This window comes from Phaenicophaeus curvirostris, chromosome 10 (genome assembly GCF_032191515.1).
Source record: "Phaenicophaeus curvirostris isolate KB17595 chromosome 10, BPBGC_Pcur_1.0, whole genome shotgun sequence".
Classification (NCBI taxonomy): domain Eukaryota; kingdom Metazoa; phylum Chordata; class Aves; order Cuculiformes; family Cuculidae; genus Phaenicophaeus; species Phaenicophaeus curvirostris.
This window is the reverse complement of record NC_091401.1, coordinates 14,196,862-14,219,694: the sequence shown is the minus strand read 5'-3', so window position 1 is coordinate 14,219,694 and position 22,833 is coordinate 14,196,862. Positions and strand designations below refer to the sequence as shown.

The window sequence follows — 22,833 nt, the reverse complement described above, 5'->3', positions numbered from 1 at the left end:
AGCTATCAGGCTAATTTTGCTTCTTTTTTTCCTTAAAGAAAAAGTGTCCAGGGGGAAGATTTCAGTAACTTTTACTTAACTTTTATGATTTTTTGCTCTATTTTCTTTTTCTTCCCTTCATTTTAGGTCATGCACCTCATTATTTTAAGCTAGTGTCAGTTCAAGTGTTGATTCGACATGGTGATAGGTATCCACTGTATGCCATTCCCAAGACAAAGAGACCTGATATTGACTGTACATTGCTGCCTAACAGGTAAAATTCTTGGCTTTTATCATTACTAAGTGTGTGTTTTGGTTGATAATTAGTTTGTTCCTCTTCAGGAAATAATTTGTGCAGCTTGAAGTACATTGCAACTTCTGATCTCTGTGTATTGTCATGGAATGAGAAAAAAATCCCTGTCAGTGGTGTACAATACTTCCTTTCAAGCAGGAACTGTTACCTGTTGCCAGTATAGACCAGAAGAGATTCTTGGTGTTTCTTTTGAAAGCAAATCTATTTAATTAATTATTTAGGTTACTGTTTGTCTTTGATAAGCTTCTACACATGTTCATTATGTAAGTGCAGTGTTGAGAACACCTCTTCCATTTCAGCTGAGCATGCTTCCTTTTGTGTGAGTACGAAAAGGTCTCAGTTGGTCACTAACCTAGAAAAACTGGTATTTGTGGTGTATATTATTGTTATTTTCTTTAACTTTTTTGAAATATAGGTTATCAGAATTCGCCTAGATTAATGATTGGTGTCAAAGGGCAGGAAAAAACATGAGTGCTGTACATTTAACTTGTATTTTAAAAGTTAAACAGAAAGTGTACTGTTTGCTACTTGAAACCTACCCTTTTCCTGTAGTTACCACTTGCTGTTTAAAACTGTCATACGTAAGTTATTTATGTCTCACTGCTGACCATAAATACCTTCTTTCAAAATAGCATGGAAACTCCTCTGTCTTTAAAGAAATAATATCCTTGCTTTTCTGGTATAGAATTGTTCAGAACTGGCTTTACTCTGTCATGCTCAAAGTGCACACAGAAAGTGCATTTCTGAGATAGATACATCAACTGTGTGTTTCTTGGTTTGATAGATTCATTGGCCATATTCCTTAAAAATTTAGTAGATTGCTTTTGTCAGTAAGATTTATGGTTCTATATTTTGTATGTGGAATACTCTGTGCTTACAGCGTTTCTTCAGTGGGCTTCTAACACAAGAGTCTCTCAGAAACAGCAGATGGATTACAGTATACTTAGGTTTGTGATTAGTCAGTCTACGGCAGTTCCGTTTCAAAAAAACAATTCTCATATCTGATCCTGTGTCGGTTTCTGGCTCAAATATGTAATAACCAAACACAGCAGTAATATTGCACAGTGAGAATGCTGCTAAAATAGGCTGAAGTGACATGAAAGAATACCAGAAACCAATGAAGTAGACCTTCATCTCATATTTGTAAAGGTGATGGGAAGCTTGATTAAAGAGGCTTGCTAAGTAGATACAGACAGCAGTGAACACAAAGACTAGCAGAAAATGATCAGCAAATTGGATCTTTCTCTGAGGAAAGCTGAAATAGGTTGTTTTTCTTTCTGGGTATCTGGCTGTATAAAAGAAATTGCCCTTGTTATTAGTAGCTGTCCTGAGATCTGCAAGACTTGCAGTGCTGACTTCAGTTGTAGTCAGCTGTCCTGGCATAAGGGACTGAAAAGTAGCAGTTATTGCTGAATCAAGGTACCATTTTAGTGGTTGGAGCAATACTACCGAAGTTTGAGACCATTATCAGTTTTAGCTCATCTATGTGTCTGCATGTTCATAGGAAACAGATGTAAGGGCTTCCAAGTTTTATTCAGGCTGTCTACTCTTTTGTAGAGACTACAATTTTGTATGTAGTCTCTACATTTTGTGTGAGTATCTAAACAGAAGAATATTTTTTTTCTTCTAACAAGAGGAATATTCCACAGATATTCTTTAGTCTGAAATTATATACAAATATACATACAAAAATGTATGTATACATTCTTAAAAGAAGAATGGGAAGAGAAGTAGACAAGAAGCATCTGGTTTTCGTAGCTAATATGGCATTGGAATTTAGAAGATCCATATATTTTCTAATTTCACTGGGGTTTAGAGTATATATATATATATACACACACACATCTTTCTTATCTGCTTGATATGTGTATCAAAATCAGAAATTGAACAAAACCATATTCTCTTTCTTGAAGGGAGACTACTCTGTTGAAGTGCTTGTCTGTGAATACAAACCAAAATACCTGATTTTCTGACTATACTGAACAAGTTTTATGAGCAATAGTGATCTAGGACCCTTAAAATAGTGCCATTTAAAACAAACAAACAAACAAAACCCCTCAAAAAACACCTTTCCTCTGCTATCGTGTTGGCTGCTTCTTTTTTTGATTCAAACTTTGGCTCCCACTGAAATTTTTGTTTTGTCAAGAAGTGGCATTTGGTGGTCTTATCAAACATCCATCAAGAGAAGTTTGAATTCTTTAAGAGGTGCCCACCCCCAACAGTGCTTTGTGCTCACTGCAAGTCAACTGGCTGCTGTAGAGTTGAGTGGCAATTAATTTCTTTAACAAGATGAGATGTGAATAATTTGCTAATAGCTATGACAACATTTTTAATGATAAGCCTTTAAGAAGTGAGATTATTTTCGGCCTGTAATACTGAGTAAAGGAAGACGATCCAGATAGCTTTTGGAGTTCTTAAAAGCTTTGATCTTCTGATCTTGCTCAATATCTGCCATGTTAGAATGTGTGTGAGAACTTGACTGCAAAGATGATAACTCTAAGTGATGATACAATGTGAAGGCCCTGGAATCATGAAAGGTACCCATAAAAGGCAAAGAAGTAGTGCAGCTTTTGACACGTTTGACACGCCAACAGAATAACCAAGTCAAATAGTTAAGAGGGCCTAGTGTCAGGATGTGAGGAGGCCAGCAGTGGCTGTTACTTGGCTGTTACTGATTTATGAAGAATTAAAACATCAGTGTATAGCTTGTACATTGAATACCATTCACAGCCACTAAAAATTAGTGGAGAATGAAAAAGACCTTGAGAACAAAGTTTATGTAAAATACAATCTCCTGGCCAACTCTGAAAGGGCAGCAGAAAGATGAAAGGAGTCGGCTGTACCATTCTGTCCCGATGTGTTAAAACGGACCTTTCTGAATAAAGCTAGAATTGTTACTGTCCCACTGTTTGTGCTGTTGTTTTGACTGCAAAATTTATTACTTTAACATCAGGAAGCTATTTTCTTTGTTTGGCTCTCAGGCTTATATTCCTTTGTGTTGTAAATTTGGTGCTTGATTGTACATGTTTTTATATGGGGAGTATAAGGTATATAATTGCTACCTTTGAACTGGAGGTTTCTGGACGCTGCATAATTAAGTGGAGATGTCTGATTGAAAGACTGGCTTGTTTAAGTGTCCTGGACTTTAGTTTTTAGATAAGTATGCTGCTCATATTCAGTCTGCTTTTTATAGCACTTGGCATTCAGCTGATGGCATTCGTTAATTAAGCATAATGCTACAGCCCCTAATACGTATGCAAAATAGCCTTGAGGTCACACTTCGGTTTTCTGAATTGTGGATTGTGACATATAAGTGTGAAATGAATTAAATGCTTTGGAGGTTTCGTCAATCTAAAACTTCAATTATTATTATTATTTTCATTGTTCTGGATGCAGATTTCCAGAGAGAACTGCATTATATATAAATTTTTCCTCAAGAAAATTAATTGGATGATTTTATGAAAATCCTTTTGTTCTCGCGTTTGCTTATGGGGAGGAAGTGGTGGTAAATGGCGTTAAATCCAGCTGGAGGCCAGTTACAGGTGATGTTCCCCAGGGCTCAGTACTGGGTCCAACCCTCTTCAATGTCTTTATCAATGACCTAGATGAAGCCATTGAGTGCACCCTTAGCAAGTTTGCAGATGACAGTAAGCTGAGTGGAAGTGTCAATCTGCTGGAGGGTCAGGAGGCTCTGCAAAGGGATCTGAACAGGCTGGACCACTGGGCTGAGACCAATGGGATGAGGTTTAACAAGGCCAAATTCCAGGTCCTGCACTTGGGGCACAACAACCCTATGCAGTGCTACAGACTAGGAGAAGTCTGGCTGGAAAGCTGCCTGAAGGAGAAAGACCTGGGGGTGTTGGTTGACAGCCGACTGAACATGAGCCAGCAGTGTGCCCAGGTGGCCAAGAACGCCAATGGCATCTTGGCTTGTATTAGACACGGCGTGACCAGCAGGTCCAGGGAGGTTAGTCTCCCTCTGTACTCGGCACTGGTGAGACCGCTCCTTGAATATGTGTTCATTTCTGGGCCCCTCACCTCAATAAGGATGTTGAAGGTCTGGAGTGTGTCCAGAGAAGAGCTGGTGAGGGGGCTGGAGAACAGGCCTTATGAGGAACGACTGAGAGAGCTGGAGTTGTTCAACCTGGAGAGGAGGAGGCTGAGGGGAGACCTTATTGCTCTCTACAACTACCTGAAAGGAGGTTGTAGAGAGGAGGGTGCTGGCCTCTTCTCCCAAGTGACAGGGGACAGGACAAGAGGGAATGGCCTCAAGCTCCGCCAGGGGAGATTCAGGTGGGACATTAGGAAAAAATTTTTCATAAAAAGGGTCATTGAGCACTGGCAGAGGCTGTCCAGGGTGGTGGTTGATTCACCTTCCCTGGAGGTGTTTAAGGGATGGGTGGACAAGGCGCTGAGGGGCATGGTTTAGTATTTGATAGGAATGGTTGGACTCAATGATCTGGGGGGTCTTTTCCAACCTGATTATTCTATGATTCTGCGATTCTTTTTTTCCTTTGTATCTTACATTTTTAGTGTCAAAAGTAAAAAAAAAAAAAAAGAATAAAAATGCAGTGTTTCATCACTGAGTTTGTATTAGACAGAGAAGAAATGCTTTTTGGAAGACACTATAATGATTTCAGAAGACTACTATGGTTTGATACTATGCTGAGTTAATTGGCAAATGCTTTAAGGAGTTTTGGGAGGTGTTGATGTTAATTGTAAGAAGCTTATTTAAAAATATTTGAATATTAGGTTTGATATGCACATGTTTGTAACTGCCAGAAAAGTGGGAGGGAAGAATGTGGGAGAGTATTATACTGTCAGCTAAAGGATTTGTGGATTTGACTTAGAGTGAGGTTGAAGCATGATCCAGACCAGAATCAGGTGAAGAAAGGTCTCCTGTGGCCTCTTCTGACTTGTCTAAAGACTCAGAAGAGCAGTGGAGTAGATTGGATCATGATAAAATTTGTTATAAAATTGTAAAATCTGCAAGACCTTTATGAATAGATCAGCCCTAACAGTAGTAATGCTATCTTAAGGATCTGTTTTGTAGACTACCGTCATCTGTTGTTTTTAGTGGATCTTTCCATTCATTTGCTTCTTAAAAAGGAAATGGTGTAGTCCTTTGATCTAACAACTTTTTTTTGTGTACTTAAACTTTGCAGAAAACATGCTATTTCTGTTTGAAGTTAAAATATATCATTTTTGGTATTTTTAAATAAAAATTACTTGCTTCTTGTTGGGTAGCAACACACAATGAGCAACCCAAGCACTGTGGCTGGGAGGAGCTGGGAAGCCATAGCCAGGGTCCTCAAGGTTATAAAAGGTTACAACGACTCTGTTGTGTTATGCAAATTAGGAAGGTAACTGTTGAAGGCGGGCTAAAGTTAAACAAGTTTATAAAAGCAGAACGAACCCTAAATAAAACGGCTTCACTTGGATCACATTGATCGGTGTGTGTTGTCCCGTATTTTCTTCCGTCGAATGGCGCCCGAACAGGGACCCTCAGATGGCCTGCCGAAGTTGCCTTGAACGACTGAAGACGCAGAGCAGGGGGTACGGAAAAGCCGGCCGTAGGTGAGTGCTGTCCCCGGCACTCGGGAAAAAATTTGGCAGAGCTGCGCAGCTTAAGGAATTGAGGAAACTCGCCACTGGCCAGGCGAGCGGTCGGGGAGGAGATGGGGCAGGCGCTTTCTTCCGAGGACAAGGCTCGGATAGAATCTGCGCAGAAGCTCCTCCAACATATGCTCTCAATGAGAGGAATTACTTACGAAAAAGCTGCGATGCAGTCTATGTTAACATGGGCTTATAAAAGCGGCGTTGTAACAACGACCACTGCCCTATTCGAAGAAGAAACTTGGGAGAGAATGGGACAAAGACTGTTTGATGAATGCTCGAAAGGAAATAAGAGCCTTTGGCAGTATCTTACTCTTTGGCGGTTAGTTAAAGAGACATTGTGTGATATGAAAGTCGAGCGAGAAGTTGCGGCATCGGCTTATGCTGCTATGCATAGGAATCAAGAGAACAGTGGTGGTTCATTTGCATCTGCATTATCGTTCCGTGAAAGTAATTTACCCACGAAGGCACCACCACCACCACCTTCCAAAGATTGGCCTTCTCTTCCATTTCCCCCAGTGGAAGAACATGAGGAGGTTCAGGCTACCGAAGATGAAGGTCTTCCTTGGCGTCCTCCTCCAGAAAGTCCTTCAATTAATTCCTTAGAGGATTCGTTTAGTGAGGACTCTGAACGTCTGGTGTCCCCCTCTCGTGAGTGCTCCAATTTCAGACAAGAATTTGATAAATTGATGGCAAAGCTGGAAGAAATTCGACTTCGCCAGGAAAAGGAGAGCCCTCCACCCGAACCACCTCCACCCGACTACCCAGGAATGCAGCCACGGCCTGAACCGACTGCACCGGCTCTACCATCGATGGGGTTTGATACCGGGACTGGGGGGACAAGGTGGCGGGGACCGGGAGCGCGTTGGCAGGGGGTAATTAGGGACGCGGTTCTAGAAGGGGTAACTGTGGAAGCGTATCCTGTATTGTTAAATACACAGACAGGAGCGAGTGAATGGGAACCATTCGATTGGAAATTACTAAAAGAAGTCAAGGCTGCTTGTACACAATATGGTTTGCAATCACCATTTACACGGGGTTTATTAGATTTTATATTTACGGGTCATACCCTTTGTCCTGCAGATATTCGGCAATTAGTTATGTTAATATTATCCCCATCTCAGCGCCTTGCCTTCTATCAAGCTTGGGAACATTTGTGTGATCAGGAAGCGGCCACTGATTGTTGGGATGAGAGGGTGCGGCCTCATCGTGGCCCTGAGCTCCGACCCCTGTTTGAAACAGAGGTTGCTTATGAGGGAGAGGACAGGACTAGAGTTTCTCAGCAAGAACTTGAGGGACCTTACAGTCCGTTGGATGCAGCCCCAGAGTCCGAGCGGGTGGCTCGAGCGGGTCCTGTTGGTGAAACAGAAGGCATCACATCGCCGCTTTTAAACCGCGGTGGGAGGTGTTGTCAGACGGGTTTTTCTAGTTCGCAGCTTGAGGCTCATTGTTTTTGGGAGGACGGGGTGATGAAATCGGATCCTATTCCCGATTCTGATCCCGAACTCCAGCCCCTGATCATTATTAATGACGGGGTGGCAGAACCTGGTCTTGCTCTTGATGCAGATCCTGATTTCAAACTCCAACCCCCAATTGTTATTGATAAGGGGGCGAAGTCTGAAACCTCTACTGTAGGGAAAGCAAATGCATGTGCCCTAAGGGAGCTGGCTGGATTGCAGGAGCTTGAGGGAGCACTGTGCTTTGTGATTCAAGCAGGATTCTGCTGGGGTAGAGGAAATAGATTTTGGGAGCAGAATGATAATATTGAAATCCCTATTCCTGGAATAGGAGAGGGGTTTCCCCGATATTTAATGCCTAGCTTGCCCCTATCTGACCTACATTGGTTGGCAAAAAAGCGGCAGCCCCCAGACAAAAGCTGCCCCCCCCATTCGAGAAAAGAAAATGCCTGCAGCCCCTTGGACAGAGGGACTAATAGCCGCTGCTATAGCTCCTGTTGGAAAGAGGACCAGCCCCCCCAGGCTGAGAAAACCAGTGGAGCTATCGTTAGCCTAGCCAAAATGCAGCCACTGGGCCTAACTTTGCACTGCTCACAAAAAAACAAACAAGGGGATTTATTGGCTACTTTCTCCCACAGCAAAGCGTTATTAGGACAAGACGTGTTGTCTCAAATGGGGACACGATTGGTATCAAATTTTGGGGAGCGACCACTGATGGGCAGCTGGACAAAATCATAGAAAAAATTTTAAAAGCTAATGTAACTCGTTATGTGGCAGATAAGCCTTTGGAGCTAGTGTTGGTTAACTCTGGTCAAGATCAAAAACATCCTTTGGCCTTTTGGGACAGACAGAACAAACGTTTCAAATCATAGAATGGATATTTTTACCGTATCAACCGAAAAATACTATAACCACTAGACTCGAGCTGTTTGGTCAATTGATTATGAAAGGCAGGAAAAGATCTTTGGAATTGTCTGGGACTGAACCTTCACGAATTTACCTGCCAATTAATAAGGGATATTTGGATTGGCTTATGGAACATTCAGAACCTATTGGAATTGCATTAGCAGATTTTATGGGAGAGGTTAGCAACACCTATCCAATTAGCAAATTGATTCCTTTGATACAAAACCAAACCTTTGAACAGATACCGATGCGATCTGAAACGCCAGTGAAAGGCATTACATTTTTTACAGATGCAGGAAAGAAATCTGGTAGTGTTGCTATTACCTGGCAAAAGCGAGGACAATGGAATCAGAAGTTAATATTTACACAGCCAGGTGATTCATTACAAACTATGGAGCTACGAGCAGTGGTTTGGGTATTTCAACAATATACATCACAGCCTATTAATATAGTTTCTGATTCATTATATGTTGTAGGTACTGTTTGTAGAATAGAAAGGGCTATGATAAAAGAAGTTAAAAATGCAGTTTTGTATGCCTTACTGTTACAATTGCTGTACCTGTTGGAACAACGAGAGCATAAGTATTTTATTACTCATATACGAAGCCATCAACCTAATTTTGGCCTGGCAATCGGGAATAATCGTGCCGATCGCCTTGTTGCTGCAGTTTGGAATGATCCTCGAACAAATCTCTTTTTACAAGCTAAAGCCTCACACGAATTTTTTCACCAAAGTGCTAAAGTACTTAAACGCCAATTTAATACTCCTCTGTCTGATGCACAAGGTATAATCAATTCTTGTCCAGATTGTCAAAAACAAGGTATGGGATTAGGATTTGGAATAAACCCCAGAGGGCTTCAAGCCTTACAATTATGGCAAATGGATGTGACCCATATTCCAGAGTTTGGGCGATTGAAATACGTGCGTGTCTCAGTAGATACTTTTTCTATGGCCATATGGGCCACGGCACAGACTGGGGAATCTGCAAAACATGTAATTAAACACATGTATGCTGCCATAATGGCACTAGGGATACCTCAAATGATAAAAACAGACAATGGGCCAGCTTATGTCTCTCAAAAATTTAAACATTTTTGTGTTCAATGGGGAATCCGTCATAACACGGGTATCCCACATTCTCCAACGGGTCAGGCAATCATTGAGCGTTCTCATGCAACCTTGAAGTCCCTTTTGCAAAAACAAAAAGGGGGAGGAGATGTACTGCCCCCTAGTGAAAGAATTGCAAAAGCGACTTATGTGTTAAATTTTTTGCGCCTTACTGGAACTAGGAATAGCCCTCCAATTGTAATTCATCATCGATCACTAGAATCAGGATTGAATAACCAGGACCAGCAAGGTATCAAGGTACAATACAAAGACTGGGACTCAGGTGAATGGAAAGGACCTGTTGAACTAAAAATGACAGGAAGAGGTTATGCTTGTGTCCTAACAGATACTGGACCTCGCTGGGTGCCACAAAAGTGGATCAAGCCCTGGAAAGAAAGGAAGACGACTGAGCAAGAGGACCTCACATCGGAAGAAGAAACTGGGGTGGTCTTTTGACAGAAAAGGGAATTTGGAATAACGGTTCTGAAAAGGCTCTTCCACCCGGATATTTTCTAATCTGTGGTGACAGAGCATGGGGGCGGAATACCCAGCAAACCAATTGGTGGACCTTGTTATTTGGGAAAGTTAACGTTGTTTACACCAAGGTTACAATATGTTTTTGGAGTTTTGAGGAAAAATTTTTCGGTTTTGGAGATCTGAGAAAAAAGTTTTTGCCGGTTTATTAGCCCCAGGAGTTGCAGCTCTTGAAGCTGTGTCACAAGTCAAGGAAGTGGCTTGTTGGAGCCTTAAAGCAAGGATTGTTTATCTTGATTGCCAGTATTGTAGTGCTTGGTTGCTCAAAAAGAAAACGGGGGAATTGTTGGGTAGCAACACACAATGAGCAACCCAAGCACTGTGGCTGGGAGGAGCTGGGAAGCCATAGCCAGGGTCCTCAAGGTTATAAAAGGTTACAACGACTCTGTTGTGTTATGCAAATTAGGAAGGTAACTGTTGAAGGCGGGCTAAAGTTAAACAAGTTTATAAAAGCAGAACGAACCCTAAATAAAACGGCTTCACTTGGATCACATTGATCGGTGTGTGTTGTCCCGTATTTTCTTCCGTCAGCTTCTGGTACAGAATCTGGTATAGTGTGATACAAAAAGATCACATTTGTTTACCAGAAGCTTGGCATGTGCCTGTCATGGTATGTTTGCTCACCAAGTGACTTGTGAGAAGTTTGGTGGTCTTGGCTTTTGCAGATTCTGTATTTATTAACAAAAGTGACATTAGCATAGATAAATGCCATTTGGGAAGGAAGAAAAAAAGGTCAATATCTCGTTTCTGTCAATATTCACCTCCACAAGCTCCTTCGTGAGGCATATAGATTTGCAGAACCATATAGTGCTGTGAGAGGACAGCGCTGTGCAGTAACAGAGGAGTGAAAAGTTCACCCTTCCTTCACTCTGCAAAAATTCCATAATCTGCTGTTAGTTTCCTAGTCAATTAACTATTTGGTTTTCGCTGTTAAATTGGTGACTCTTAGTCATTGATCTCAGTAATTAAAGTATTTCTTCTGTTGCAATTTCTCTTTTAATCATAACTTCGACTAACATCATTTTTGTCCGTAGTATCTTACGTGTCAGGGAAGGTACATTATTTATACCACTCTTGAATTTTTATGAACATGTGAATTATTATCTAAACTGTGATTGCGTATAGTCTTGTTTGAGATCATATCTTGCACTTCTGTTTCTTAAAACCCGTACTTTGTCTTAATTGGATTCTTTGCAATTTTTACAGATATATAGTCTCAAATTTGTTGGGGATTCAAAAGAGAATTCAGTTTAAGGAGTTGGAGAACAGATTGAATGCTGTGATTTGTTGAGCAGCAAGTCTATTGACAAAACAAGGCCAAATTTGACCTTGCTTGGTCTGATTTGCTGTTAGGTCTAAAGGAGGAGCAAAACTGTGCTCTAGATCTTATTTCTACTTATGCTTTAATTCTTTAATAAAACCGGTTTCTGCTCACAAGGATGAGGGAAGAAAATGTTTCACAAGTAGGCAGTATAAATCAATGGCAATGTTTTCCCGAGTGGTCCTGTGACAAGTAACCCTGAGAAGCAAGGATGGTTTTCTTTTTGATCTGTGAATTAACTTTCAGGTTTAGCAATGGTCTCTATGCTGTGATTCTCTATTCTAAGTATCATCATTATTGTTGTTATTATATAACAAAAGCCGTTAGCCTCAGAAACCTGTTACCAAAAGAGGCTTCCATGCATTCAGTTAGTCTAAGCATAACTTTCTCTGGGACCCCACTGTCTCCCGTAGCAATTCCTAAATACTAACCTTGAAGTCTTGCATTCAGTTAGCCTCACGAGGGTGGTATGCAAAAATGTCCTGTAACAAAGTTTCTGTGCTGCTGTATAGGAGTTGAGGCTTTACTGTATGCTATGTTTGAACTTAATGTTCAGCTGTATGAGTTCTATACATCCAAAGGCATGTAGTATAATAAATGCTATGATCATATTTTCATGTGTGTTCCTGACATTGTATTTTGTGCTGTTATAGCTAAGCCATCAAAAAATCTGTCAGCAGGTTTCCTGAGGTGGTGTGTGCACATACTCACTCTGGTACTGTATTTCTCTATTTTCTGTGCTAATTCACAATAACCAGTAAGTTCGTGTCTGCTTCTAGTAAAGAAAAAACAAACAAAACCCCAGCCCGTTCTCTACGTTTCTTTTTAGCTAAACTCCTCGAGGGAAAAAAGGAAATTTTTAGTGAAGGATGTCAGCTCAGTTGCTGGCAGAAGTACACATATAGTTCAGATGGTTGCTCAGTGATTTCTTTCCTGTGCACTGGTTAGAGTATAGCAATAGCGAGATGACAGTTCAGTTTTAAAGCTTTTTAAGACCTTTACAAATATTTAGACGTTGAGTAATAATTTAAATGTTGATCGTTTTTAACGCTAGTGCATGAAAACTACCCTATGAAATCTGGAATCTATTATCTCAGTGTTTACTTTGTAAATAACAAAAAACCAAGCTGAATTCATTATTTGAGCAAAAAGAAGCATACTCAGTTTTGTTACAGATAAAATGTATTTTAGTTTACAAAAGTAAAATCATTAGATGGCAAATTAATAGGCAAGAAAAATAAAAGATAAATGCTTAAAATGAGGAAAAAGTATGATCATTACGAGTGATGTTAGGTGAAAAGCCATTCCATGTTCTGACAAAAATAGGAATAGTTATGGTATTAATTTCCCAGATGTGGTAGCTTACTGTCATGTCCGACAGATTACAGAACAATATCTTTTTTGCCTGTTTTTATTTTCTGGTTACTTTTATGGAAATAAAATTTTAAGGATATTTCAGTCTTTTCAACTATACAACTGTGTAATTTCCTTAGCTTCCTGCTCAGACAGCCCCAGCAGCCTTAGCTGTGTTGCCTAGATACTCCATCTCCTGCATCTGTAAATTGGCCAATTCAATGAGAGGATTCATGTTCTAAATAACGGAGAAATCATGGGGCAGGGAGGTGGAATAATTTGTTAGTTGGTAGCCTGAGTGGTGCTGTAAATTTTGCTCTTGAGAAAAATAAGTTGTTTGCTCAGTTGTATGGGTTTACTCGGGAGAGAATTGCTGGTATGTTCAGAATTTTGTGATATATAGGAGGGTTACATTCAGGACAGCAGTATATTGTAGCCTGAGATGTCTGTCCCCTTCAAGAAGAATGGCTCTTATGTCTAATGTTATTTTTTATTTTTCTTTTCCTCTGGAATGGATTTAACGAGTAGTAAGCATTGTAATCCAAAGTTAAATAACTTGCATCTATATATGTATATCAAAAGCTATATCAACACATATGAATGATATTTTATCAATTATCATACATTATTTTATCTTGGATGTTAGTTTATCTTGCCTGCCATTTTTTAGGTAAATCTTTTTGCGAAGCGTGTTCTTTCTTCCCGCAAGTGATGGCTGACATTTTTATTGGTGCATGTTTGATTCTGTTAGAATTCAGGTTTTTGTATGCAAAACAGCAAAATCAAGCAGAATGGCTAATGCGGATCTTTTAGCTTCTTTACATGTGTATCTGCAGAACTTTTTAACTGAATAAACAGGGTCAGAGGAAAATTGTGATTGATGGTTTGTTCGTGTTCGGAGTTTTTTGAACTGCAGAATTTAGAAAATGGCTAGTTCTGTAATAAGCTTAAAAATATTTGTTAATGGGTTTAATTTAATTTTCTCAACTTTAATTCCTCTATTCTCAGATTGCACTGCTGGGCTGTGAAAATAGTGAAATGTACAATAAGTTCTGTTTGGCATTCAGTTATGGAGCTGGATTCACTTTTGAATGCTTAGTCCAAGAAGCTTCCACAGCTTTAGAAAGGAACAAAGCCTTTAAAATGTCTTATGTCCCTCAGCTTCTCAAATACTGTTCTTTATTTGCATTGTTAAAATTATAATACACAGAAGCAGCAGTGGATTTAGAATGTCATGAACTGGCTAGTTTTCTTTTCAGTTTCAAGGAAAAATGGTATTTTTTTGGGTTTTTTTTTTTGTCTCATTTTGTGTATTTTTCTTACTGGCATTTGTACCATCATTTATTGTATCATTTTCCTCCCAAGATTCTTTTTTTCCCCCCTGAAAGTAAATTAAATACTGGAAAATTCAAGTTCTGCACAATGGTCTGACAGTGAGCTACCTTGCTGGTAGCTACAGGACCTCCTTATGGGGGGACTTCCTGCCTCTGCATGCTGTAAGCATAACTCTGCGAGGTGCTTTCTCATCTGATAGTTTCTGAGTTGTTTCCTCTATGTAAGCATTGATGTCTTTGTCCTGATAGACTTGACAGACACATCTTCATACTTCAGTGGTGTTATTGCTCCCTCTTGTGGATCCTGCAACTCTGGGAGCTCCTTCTAGGCCCGAGGTTTTTATATCAGAACAGTTTATCATTCTAGCTAAGTGTAAATGTAAACAATAAACATAAACCCCAGACTGCAGTAAAAGTTCTGTGATTATATTTATCTTCTTTTCTAAATATATATATTTTTTGTGAGCATCATAAAGAAAATATGTACCATCTTTAGGCTGAAAATCCTGTTAAAATGAGAAACGTCTAGGGCAGAGTTGCATTGCCAAACAGTTTCTGATTTAGTTTTGCACAGGAGTAGAGGTGACTGTGTGACACTTGTTGAGCATTTAACACATGTAATGTATTCCTGTTGTAGAAGTGGGATCATAGATTTTATTGCTTTAAAAATTTTAAATCCCTTTCAGTGACGTTGCCTGTGGACTTGTTTTTATGTGCTGTTTTCAGCACAGTGGTACAACAGGGAACTGAGTCTGTAGTGTATTTGAAAATTGGTGAATGGGTTGGGAGACCTAAGTGTTCTTTCACTGGGTTGAGTTCTGTTTCAGTGTGTTAACCTAAACTTTATGTGTATATATCTCTTTTTAACTTGTGTTCATTACTTGTACTGTAGGGGTATCTCACCTGTTTGAGTGTCCAGCAGTGTTGGATTCGTTCTTCTTATGTAATAGTACAACATCCAAAACAATTACTTCCAGTTTTAATGGGGCCACCGGATACTGCTTTCTGGGTACCACCCCACTAAGGCTACATGTGGTATTCGATTTGAAGCCTGAATTAATTAGAAATAACGACTACGATTATAATTAGCATTATACTTTATAAAACATGAGAATAACTTCAAGTTCATCTACTTAAAATACTGGTTTATTGAACCCTTCTGTAGATTACTAGTGCCTTCAGCTGTGGTGTTCTAGTGCAATGATACTTCAGAAACTGGAGAGAGCACTTCTTCGGTAAGGTTTTTTTTTAATTCATCACAGTATTAGTGACTGTGTTCAAAAAATTAAAAAAAAACCTCATTCCAAATTACTAAAGGTTGGAATTATTTTTAAGACGACAAGACATCAGTCTCCCTACAGCTCTTTGGTAGTTAGTACAGAGTTAGTTTTCTTTTGTATACTTGCAAAAGTCCTGAGTAAGAACAGATGTTGTCTCAGTGGGAAATAACCTCACAGCGTGAAATTTCAGAGCTGGCATAGTTAGAATTTTTGACTCTCTTGTGTTGTTTTCCCATATGCTTTTGGAACTTTTCACGTTTTGGTTTACCTCTCTAGGAAACCTTCTCATCCTCAGCTTGAAGCTTTCATTAAACGTATGTCCAGGGGGTCTGCAGCCCAAATGGATGGCGCCCTAAGCAACCTGCCTCGTTATCCTAGCCATTCGTTGTGCGAAATGGGAGAGCTTACACAGACAGGTAAGTGTCCATAGCTCTTCTGTTCTGTTACGTACAGTCAGCTTGAAAAGGGATCTTCTGTTTCTCTTTGTATTGAAATAAGTGCTTTTTTTTTGTGGGAAGCGTATAATGTTGGTCATGGCTTACATTATGCAGGGATATGAATGAAGTATTAGACTACTGTAACAGTGCTTTATCCTATAGTTTGCCTACATTCTGTTACAGATGAATAACCTTTGGCATCTCTTAACTTTATTTGTAATGTGTCAGAGGACCTTTCATTGATGTTGCTTCACACCACAGGATTGCTTTGTCGCCCTTGTGCAAAATGACATTGTTCAGTCACTGCTGTGGAAGATCTGGTACTCTGATACTGATTGGTGTTAATTCAGAATGGCCCTGGAACTGAAGAACAATAATATAGTTGCCAGTTTTTACCTGTGATGCAACTACTGCCCCCTGCAAGAGATTCAGATGTAACAGACACATTTAATGCTTGTATTATGGAAACTGAAAAACTTTTAAACATTTAGGGCTTTCTTCCCCTCCCCTGCTTTGTAATGAAGCATGTTTTCTGGCATGTTTATTTATGTGTATTTTCACCATAGGAAAATTAAACTTATTTTCTTATTCCATCTATCAGTTCTTCTGAGCTGGTTATTGGGAGAAAAGGTGAAAATATCAGCAATTACATTCCACACAAGAAGTTTTGAGAATTCATCAGTACTACAACTGAGAGAAAGGCTGCTGAGCTCTGTTAGTGAATGAATTCTTTAGCTTATACCAAAAGGGTGAGGAGATGGGAGGTAACCAAGTGTTGCAGTCAGGGATTTGAGTATGTACAAGAAGGTAAGCAGAGACATGAGCATCTTGTAGTGCCGGGAGCATTGGGAATAAGAGTCATAGATTTGATAAGGTTGGAAAAGACTTCTAAGCTCATTTAGTTCAACTGTCAGCCCAACACCAGTGTGCCTACTAAACCATGTCCCAGAGTGCCACGTCTGCTTGTTTTTTGAACATCTCCAGGTATGGTGTCTCTGCCATTTATTAAGAGATCCAAAGTGTTGGCAGATGGAGAGGGAAAGTGGAGGTAGTGCTGGATCAGTTACAAAAAGGGGCACTGACAAGGGTCTGGGACTGCTGCCAGCAGGCAACAGAAAAGGCGAGGGGAACAAAAGGTAAGAAGGCAGAAGTATTGAAAGAAGTTTCCACTTTGTAAGAAACAGATTTTCACAGGTTCCACAGCTCCTGGAATTGTTTGCGTTCTCCACCAGGAATGGCTAGCTGAGCTGGTATGAACTGAAGTCCATTTGTGTGTTTGCTGCACCAATTTTTCTTCATGTATTCATATCAGAGCATCAAAAATAAGGCAGAAGTGCTTTCCCACAAACATGTGGAAACACTGCTGTGCAACTGGGTAGAAATGTGATTGTGAAGAGCGCTAGTCATGTGGATTTTTCTCTTCAACATTCATTAATTTAATTTGAAAATTCACATTAATAGTACTTCTCTGTTCCCCTGTGTCTTTTCAAATGTTAATATTGATCCATTTCATTTTATTACCATGCCTTGCTTATAACTATTTTGCTTTTTTTATCTTAAATACAATGACTGAAAGAGCACGTCACAATGGATCTAGAGACTCTTTTCTAAAGAGAGTGAAAATAGTGTTGAATATTTGTGGAGATGGCACCACTTTCCCTTTTACAACTTCTCTCCAGGAGTCCCCTGTGGTTTCTTTAGACCAAAAATTGCCTGTTGAATTCTTGTATGTTCTGGGATCTGACCAGAAGAAATTTTAGGCCAGGGTCAAAGTGATCTCAGGAGAAATCTAGTGAGGTTAACAAGGAGCTCTTCAAACAGCATGTTGCATTTGAAACTGGATTCACCATCACACACAGCTTGTGACTGAGTTACTATTTGAGACTCCTATTGCCTGTAGCAAGTTAGACAGATGTTCTAGTGCATAAAGGGTTCATGCCTGTTGCTTTGCTGTGGGAGGATAACTCAAGATAGTTGGATGCCAGAGTAAAGGGTTTTGCATGTGCAAAGGATACACACCATCTTCCTTTCCGACTGGATAATGACAGAGCATTAGTGTACGAATTAACAAGCAGTTTGAGTACTTCCTGAAGGAAGACGCAGAGGAAAGTTTGATGCAATTGCCACACCTCACCACTGTTTGGTGAGTTTACATGCTAGTTCACGTTCTGTGGGTTCATTTCATAATGACTGGTAGTTTTACTGGCTGTGGGGAGCACAGCATTCACTGCCTGTCTGGAAGCATGGCTCAGATGCAGTCTCGATCCCCATAACCATCTTATTTTTCCAATCACATTAGACACATTCAGTTGTAGTCTCTAGTCCAAAGACCAAAGATTAAGCTATGAGGTTTAAACAAGTTTTATGTAACCATCTATCCCTCAGTTTAACTTCTAGAATCTAAGAGATACTTAAGAACAGCAAGTAATTAATATTTTGTGCAATTTTCCTAATAGTCAAGCCTAGGTAAAGTTTAGGTTTGAATTTCACAACCTTTTAACTAACTATGCACTTATTAGTAAGACTGCTGGCTGTGTATTTTATTTTTATCCAAAACTAAGGAGATTCCAGTCATGAGTTTTAACTTCTTCCAAAAAACTCTCTTCCAGGGGTTGTACAGCACTTGCAAAATGGCCAGCTCTTACGAGAAGTTTATATAAACAAACATAAACTGCTTTTGAGCAACTGGACAGCAAAACAGCTCTATTTGGAGACAACAGGAAAAAGTCGGACCCTGCAGAGTGCGTTGGCACTGCTCTACACTTTTTTGCCAGATTTTGACTGGAAGAAAATTAACATGAAGTATCAGTGGAGCACCATCTTTTGCTCTGGAAGCTGCGACTGTCCTATGCGAAACCACTACCTTGAAGAAGAACAGCACAGACAGTACAGTTTACGAGTGAAAAACAATGACTTGGAGAAGATATATGTGGATATGGCAAAGATTGTAGGCGTTCCCACCAGGCAGCTGAGAGCTTCTAACCCAATAGATTCTCTCTTGTGCTATTTTTGCCATAATGTCAGTTTTCCGTGTACCCAAACTGGCTGCATTGATATGGAACACTTCAAAGTCATCAAAAGACATCAGTTGGAGGATGAGAGAGAAAGACAGGAAAAGAAACTTTATTTCTTGTATGCATTATTGGCTACTCATCCTCTCCTCAACCAGACTGTTAATCGGCTGCAGCGTATTGCAGAAGGCAAGAAAGAGGAAGTATTTGTTCTTTACTCTGCACATGATGTCACATTGTCACCTGTTCTTAGTGCCTTGGGCATTACAGAGGCTAGATTTCCAAGATTTGCTGCCAGATTAGTTTTCGAGCTGTGGCAGGATGGGAAGAGACCCAAAGAACACTTTATGCGCATCCTCTATAATGGCGCTGATGTCACATTCCAGACCTCATTTTGCAAGGATTATTATAAACGTTCCAGCAAGCTAATGTGCCCACTAGAAAAATTTGTTAACTTTGTGAAGAGAGATATGTTCTTAGTTTTTAACAGCACTAGTTATTATGATGCATGTCGTAGAAGATCACTGTAGGGGCAGAAAGTGAAAAGGAAGCAATATCAATTCACATATCAGTCAAAATCTGTATTCTGGTTGAGGCACAGTTCAGCTTTGTTATTTCTTGTACTTGTATGTGTAAGTACAAGTACAAGAGGATATTGCTGGAAACATTCTCCAGATATTTTTGTTCAGACTGCAGATCGTCTTCAATAGAAGAATGAATACTGAAGGGAGTGTTGTGTATATGTGTTTGCTCAGAAATGCTGTGTTAGCTGTAATGAAATCACACAGGCTACTGTAACCTGGATGTTGCTGGATAGAGTGAGAGAGCACAGACTTTGTTTCTCTGTGTTCCATAGCAGTCCTTGAACCACTTCTTTTTTCACTGCCATCTCGTTCTTTTTAAGCAGTTTTTATCAAGGTATTTCAGAGTTTCAGGCATCTGCATTAAACCATTTGTAGGGAATTTTTGAAGCTCCCTACTCAGAAAGAAGCATTTTAATATTTAGGGGCAGGTCTTTAAAGCAAAGTGGGTGTGTGTATTTGTGCATGCTCACCTGTGCATGTCTAAATGACCATGTGCCTTTTAGACCCCACAAACCTATAAATACTTGGATGCTGTCACCAGTGAAAGAGAAAAGTATACTGCAAAATGGATGCAAAACTCTGTTCTTTGATCGCACTTGCAGCACTTTGAGTAGTTCAAACACAGTCTGGAAATATGTAAAGGTCTTGTGACATTAAAATAGATAGCAAACACTAATATTACTGATAAACCTGGGTGGGAAATTAGGATTAGAAATCAGTTTTGTGGTGAAGTGTTGGGCTCTTTCCTGTTGTGAACACATCCAAGCTGCTGTGCTATGAAACAAGTCAATGTTTTAGGAATTTGTTATAGTGACTGCTTGAGACAGTTCAACTAAACACTAATAAAATTTTGTAGTTGAGTTAGTATTTTTATGGACTAGGAAGCTCTTGTTTTGCAACATCAGACCTGTACATATCGTACTTTGTATATTTGTAACACAGTAGATCTTTCTTACCTGTTTTGTTTGTAAAGACTTGTGAAGCTGACTTTTAGACATTTTTTCACCCTTGATCAGGAAGTTTAGAATTAAGAATATATTGTCTTTTATGGGTAACTTGAGCAATGAGTAGATACAAAATCTTGTATTTCAAACTGCATTCATCTCTTTAGGAGTCATAAACCCAGAACCAATTTTTAATAGAGCTCATAGAAATTTTGTAATGGTGGAGGTGTTTTACACCTCTAGAAATATTTTAGTCATTGTGATTCAATGGTGCTAGTGTATCAAAGAAAACACAACTTAGCGTAAGTTCTCTGACTATTGGCATTCCACTCTCTCTATTTTCAATGCTGCATTTGAAGATGTTGAAATAAAAGTTTGGGGACTCTGTATACTTGCATGTTTATTTTGACTTCCTTAGCTATTTGCAGTAACATGATAAGTTTGTATTGTTAAGCTGCTTTTTGCATTAGTAATGTCTCCGCTTAATATGGTCTGGTTCCAGGTGTGAGAAGGAGCAGGTAAACATTTCACAAATACTGAAATAGAAATCCTGTTAGAAAATTTGGGGCTTTTGTACCACATTAGAATGTGTAACATCTGGAAACATTTTCTTTCTCTCTAAAAGACTAGCTGTATTTGTGTGCTGGAGGGCAGAGAAGAAGAGAGGTTTTTGAGAGCTGAGCTCTCTTTGTGTAAATGATGTGAACTGGACCATTTTGTCCAACATAAGTGCCAAATTCTACAAAGGTGTGTTCAGCTGTCTGCAAAAGGCAGCTATTGCTCTTCAGAGCATTCAGCTTTGATGCTGTTTGGTGACCATTTGAAGGAATGATGCTGAAGTGCAGAACCATTACCACTGATCATAGAATCATAGAATAACCAGGTTAGAAGAGACCCACCGGATCATCGAGTCCAACCATTCCTATCAAACACTAAACCATGCCCCTTAGCACCTCGTCCACCTGTGCCTTAAACACCTCCAGGGAAGGTGACTCAACCACCTCCCTGGGCAGGCTGTTCCAGTGCCCAATGACCCTTTCTGTGAAGAATTTTTTCCTAATGTCCAGCCTAAACCTCCCCTGGCTGATGTTTCAAGGGTGTTATTTAGAAACTTCAAACCCGTAACAGCTTCTGCAAATGCCAGTGTTGGTGTCTTCAAAAGACTGCACTAGGAATAGCCTCTAGCCTTGCATCTTCTGAAGACGTACCATCAAAGTGTTCTGTTTTGATTTCTTTTTGCAGAAAGATTCCCCTTGTCTGTTCTGGGGGTTTTGAGATGCAGCCATGAATTGGATATGTGAGTTTGAATGAACTTGTCATTCGTTTGGCTCAAAAAAACATTGCAGTCCCAAGCAATAATGGTTATTGCAGCAGTTTTCCAAACTTCTAGTTTAACTTTTTTTGTAAAGGAGGAAAAATACACTGGTTTTACGGACCTTTGGTTGCTGGTTAACTAATAAGCATTCTATTTGAAGTTCCAAGGCCCGGGAGTTAATCCCACTAGATTTATCAATGCCAGTTGGGTGCCAGGTTGGGTGCCAGGCTCTTTGTGTAATCATACATATAGAAGAAAGTGAGACATATGCAGAAAGATCAGATTCTGTTAGTAGCTGACTGACCCAGATGTCAAAAGTTTATACTTTCTGGATGTCAAATTACAATCAATGCTGCTATGTTGGAGGGTGTCTCTAATAGTTGTTATAGTGGTAAATATGAAGTATTGTTATCCTCTAGACAGAGTTCTCTTTACACTTAGAGAAATGAAATACTAGTTCCTATACCTCTCATTTCTGTTTTCTCTTCCTCAGCCTTTACTTCACTGTTACTTGTAAGCTTCTGTGGTGTTTAAGGAGTATGGAAAAGTGGGTGTAGGAATACTTAATACTCTTTCCAGCATTGTTCATGCCAAGCAGTCCCCCTGCAGTCACTCCTTACTTCAAGGTGTCTGAGTAAAGGAATGATATTTAGCATGTTTTTAAGGAAGTCAGTGTGGCACTGAGGGACTTAAAATGAACAAACATATATAGAGTATATAAATGGAGGATCACAGACGGAATGTGACCTGTTTGCATAGAGAAGCAGGTAAGAAACGAGGAACGTGGCTGTAAAAGGGTGAAAGGAGCAGTGCATTTATTAGTTGTTAATGCCTTGTCTTTGTCAGTTTTTCTTCTGGCTTCCAGTCCATAACTGTTTATATGATCGGGGCATATGCGTGCACCACAGTGGAAAGGCACCAATGTTATTGTGACTGTTTCCAGTCATTGTTCTTCCTGCATGCTACTGCCCTTCCTTTGAAGAAGAAATAAAGTCACATGAAAATTAACAGGTGGGAGACTTGTAGCCTGAGTGAAATGTGTGAATGTTGGTAGTGTTTCCTCATAAATTTCAGCCTATTTTACTGTGCAGTGCTGATGCAGATTCTTTCCCCCCACTCCTCCTCCCAGTCTTTTATTTCTGATAGGTGTAATAGTTTTAGTTTCAAATGATCTTTGAACATTATGAAGTTTTCATATTCTGGTTTTATATTTGGGAAGGGTCAAGAAGGCATCTATGTGCAAATTAATCCAGTGCAGAGTATAATAGTACAGAAAGAAGGTTCTCCTTGAAAATACTGTCTGAGAGCAAGTGATTTTGCAGGAAGAAGTAGGCTGCCCTC

General features: G+C 39.7%; 1 protein-coding gene across 1 annotated transcript in view; it reads left to right on the top strand.

Annotated features, from left to right (window-relative positions):
• PXYLP1 (2-phosphoxylose phosphatase 1) overlaps nucleotides 1–20,524 on the top strand; it is a 59,636-nt gene extending 39,112 nt beyond the window's left edge. The window contains exons 4-6 of the mRNA XM_069864879.1: nucleotides 127–253; nucleotides 15,478–15,617; nucleotides 18,248–20,524. Of these exons, the coding sequence (XP_069720980.1) occupies nucleotides 127–253; nucleotides 15,478–15,617; nucleotides 18,248–19,179 (1,199 nt within the window). The 3' untranslated portion in view covers nucleotides 19,180–20,524. The remainder of the gene's footprint in view (nucleotides 1–126; nucleotides 254–15,477; nucleotides 15,618–18,247) is intronic.
• Nucleotides 20,525–22,833: the final 2,309 nt, after the last annotated feature.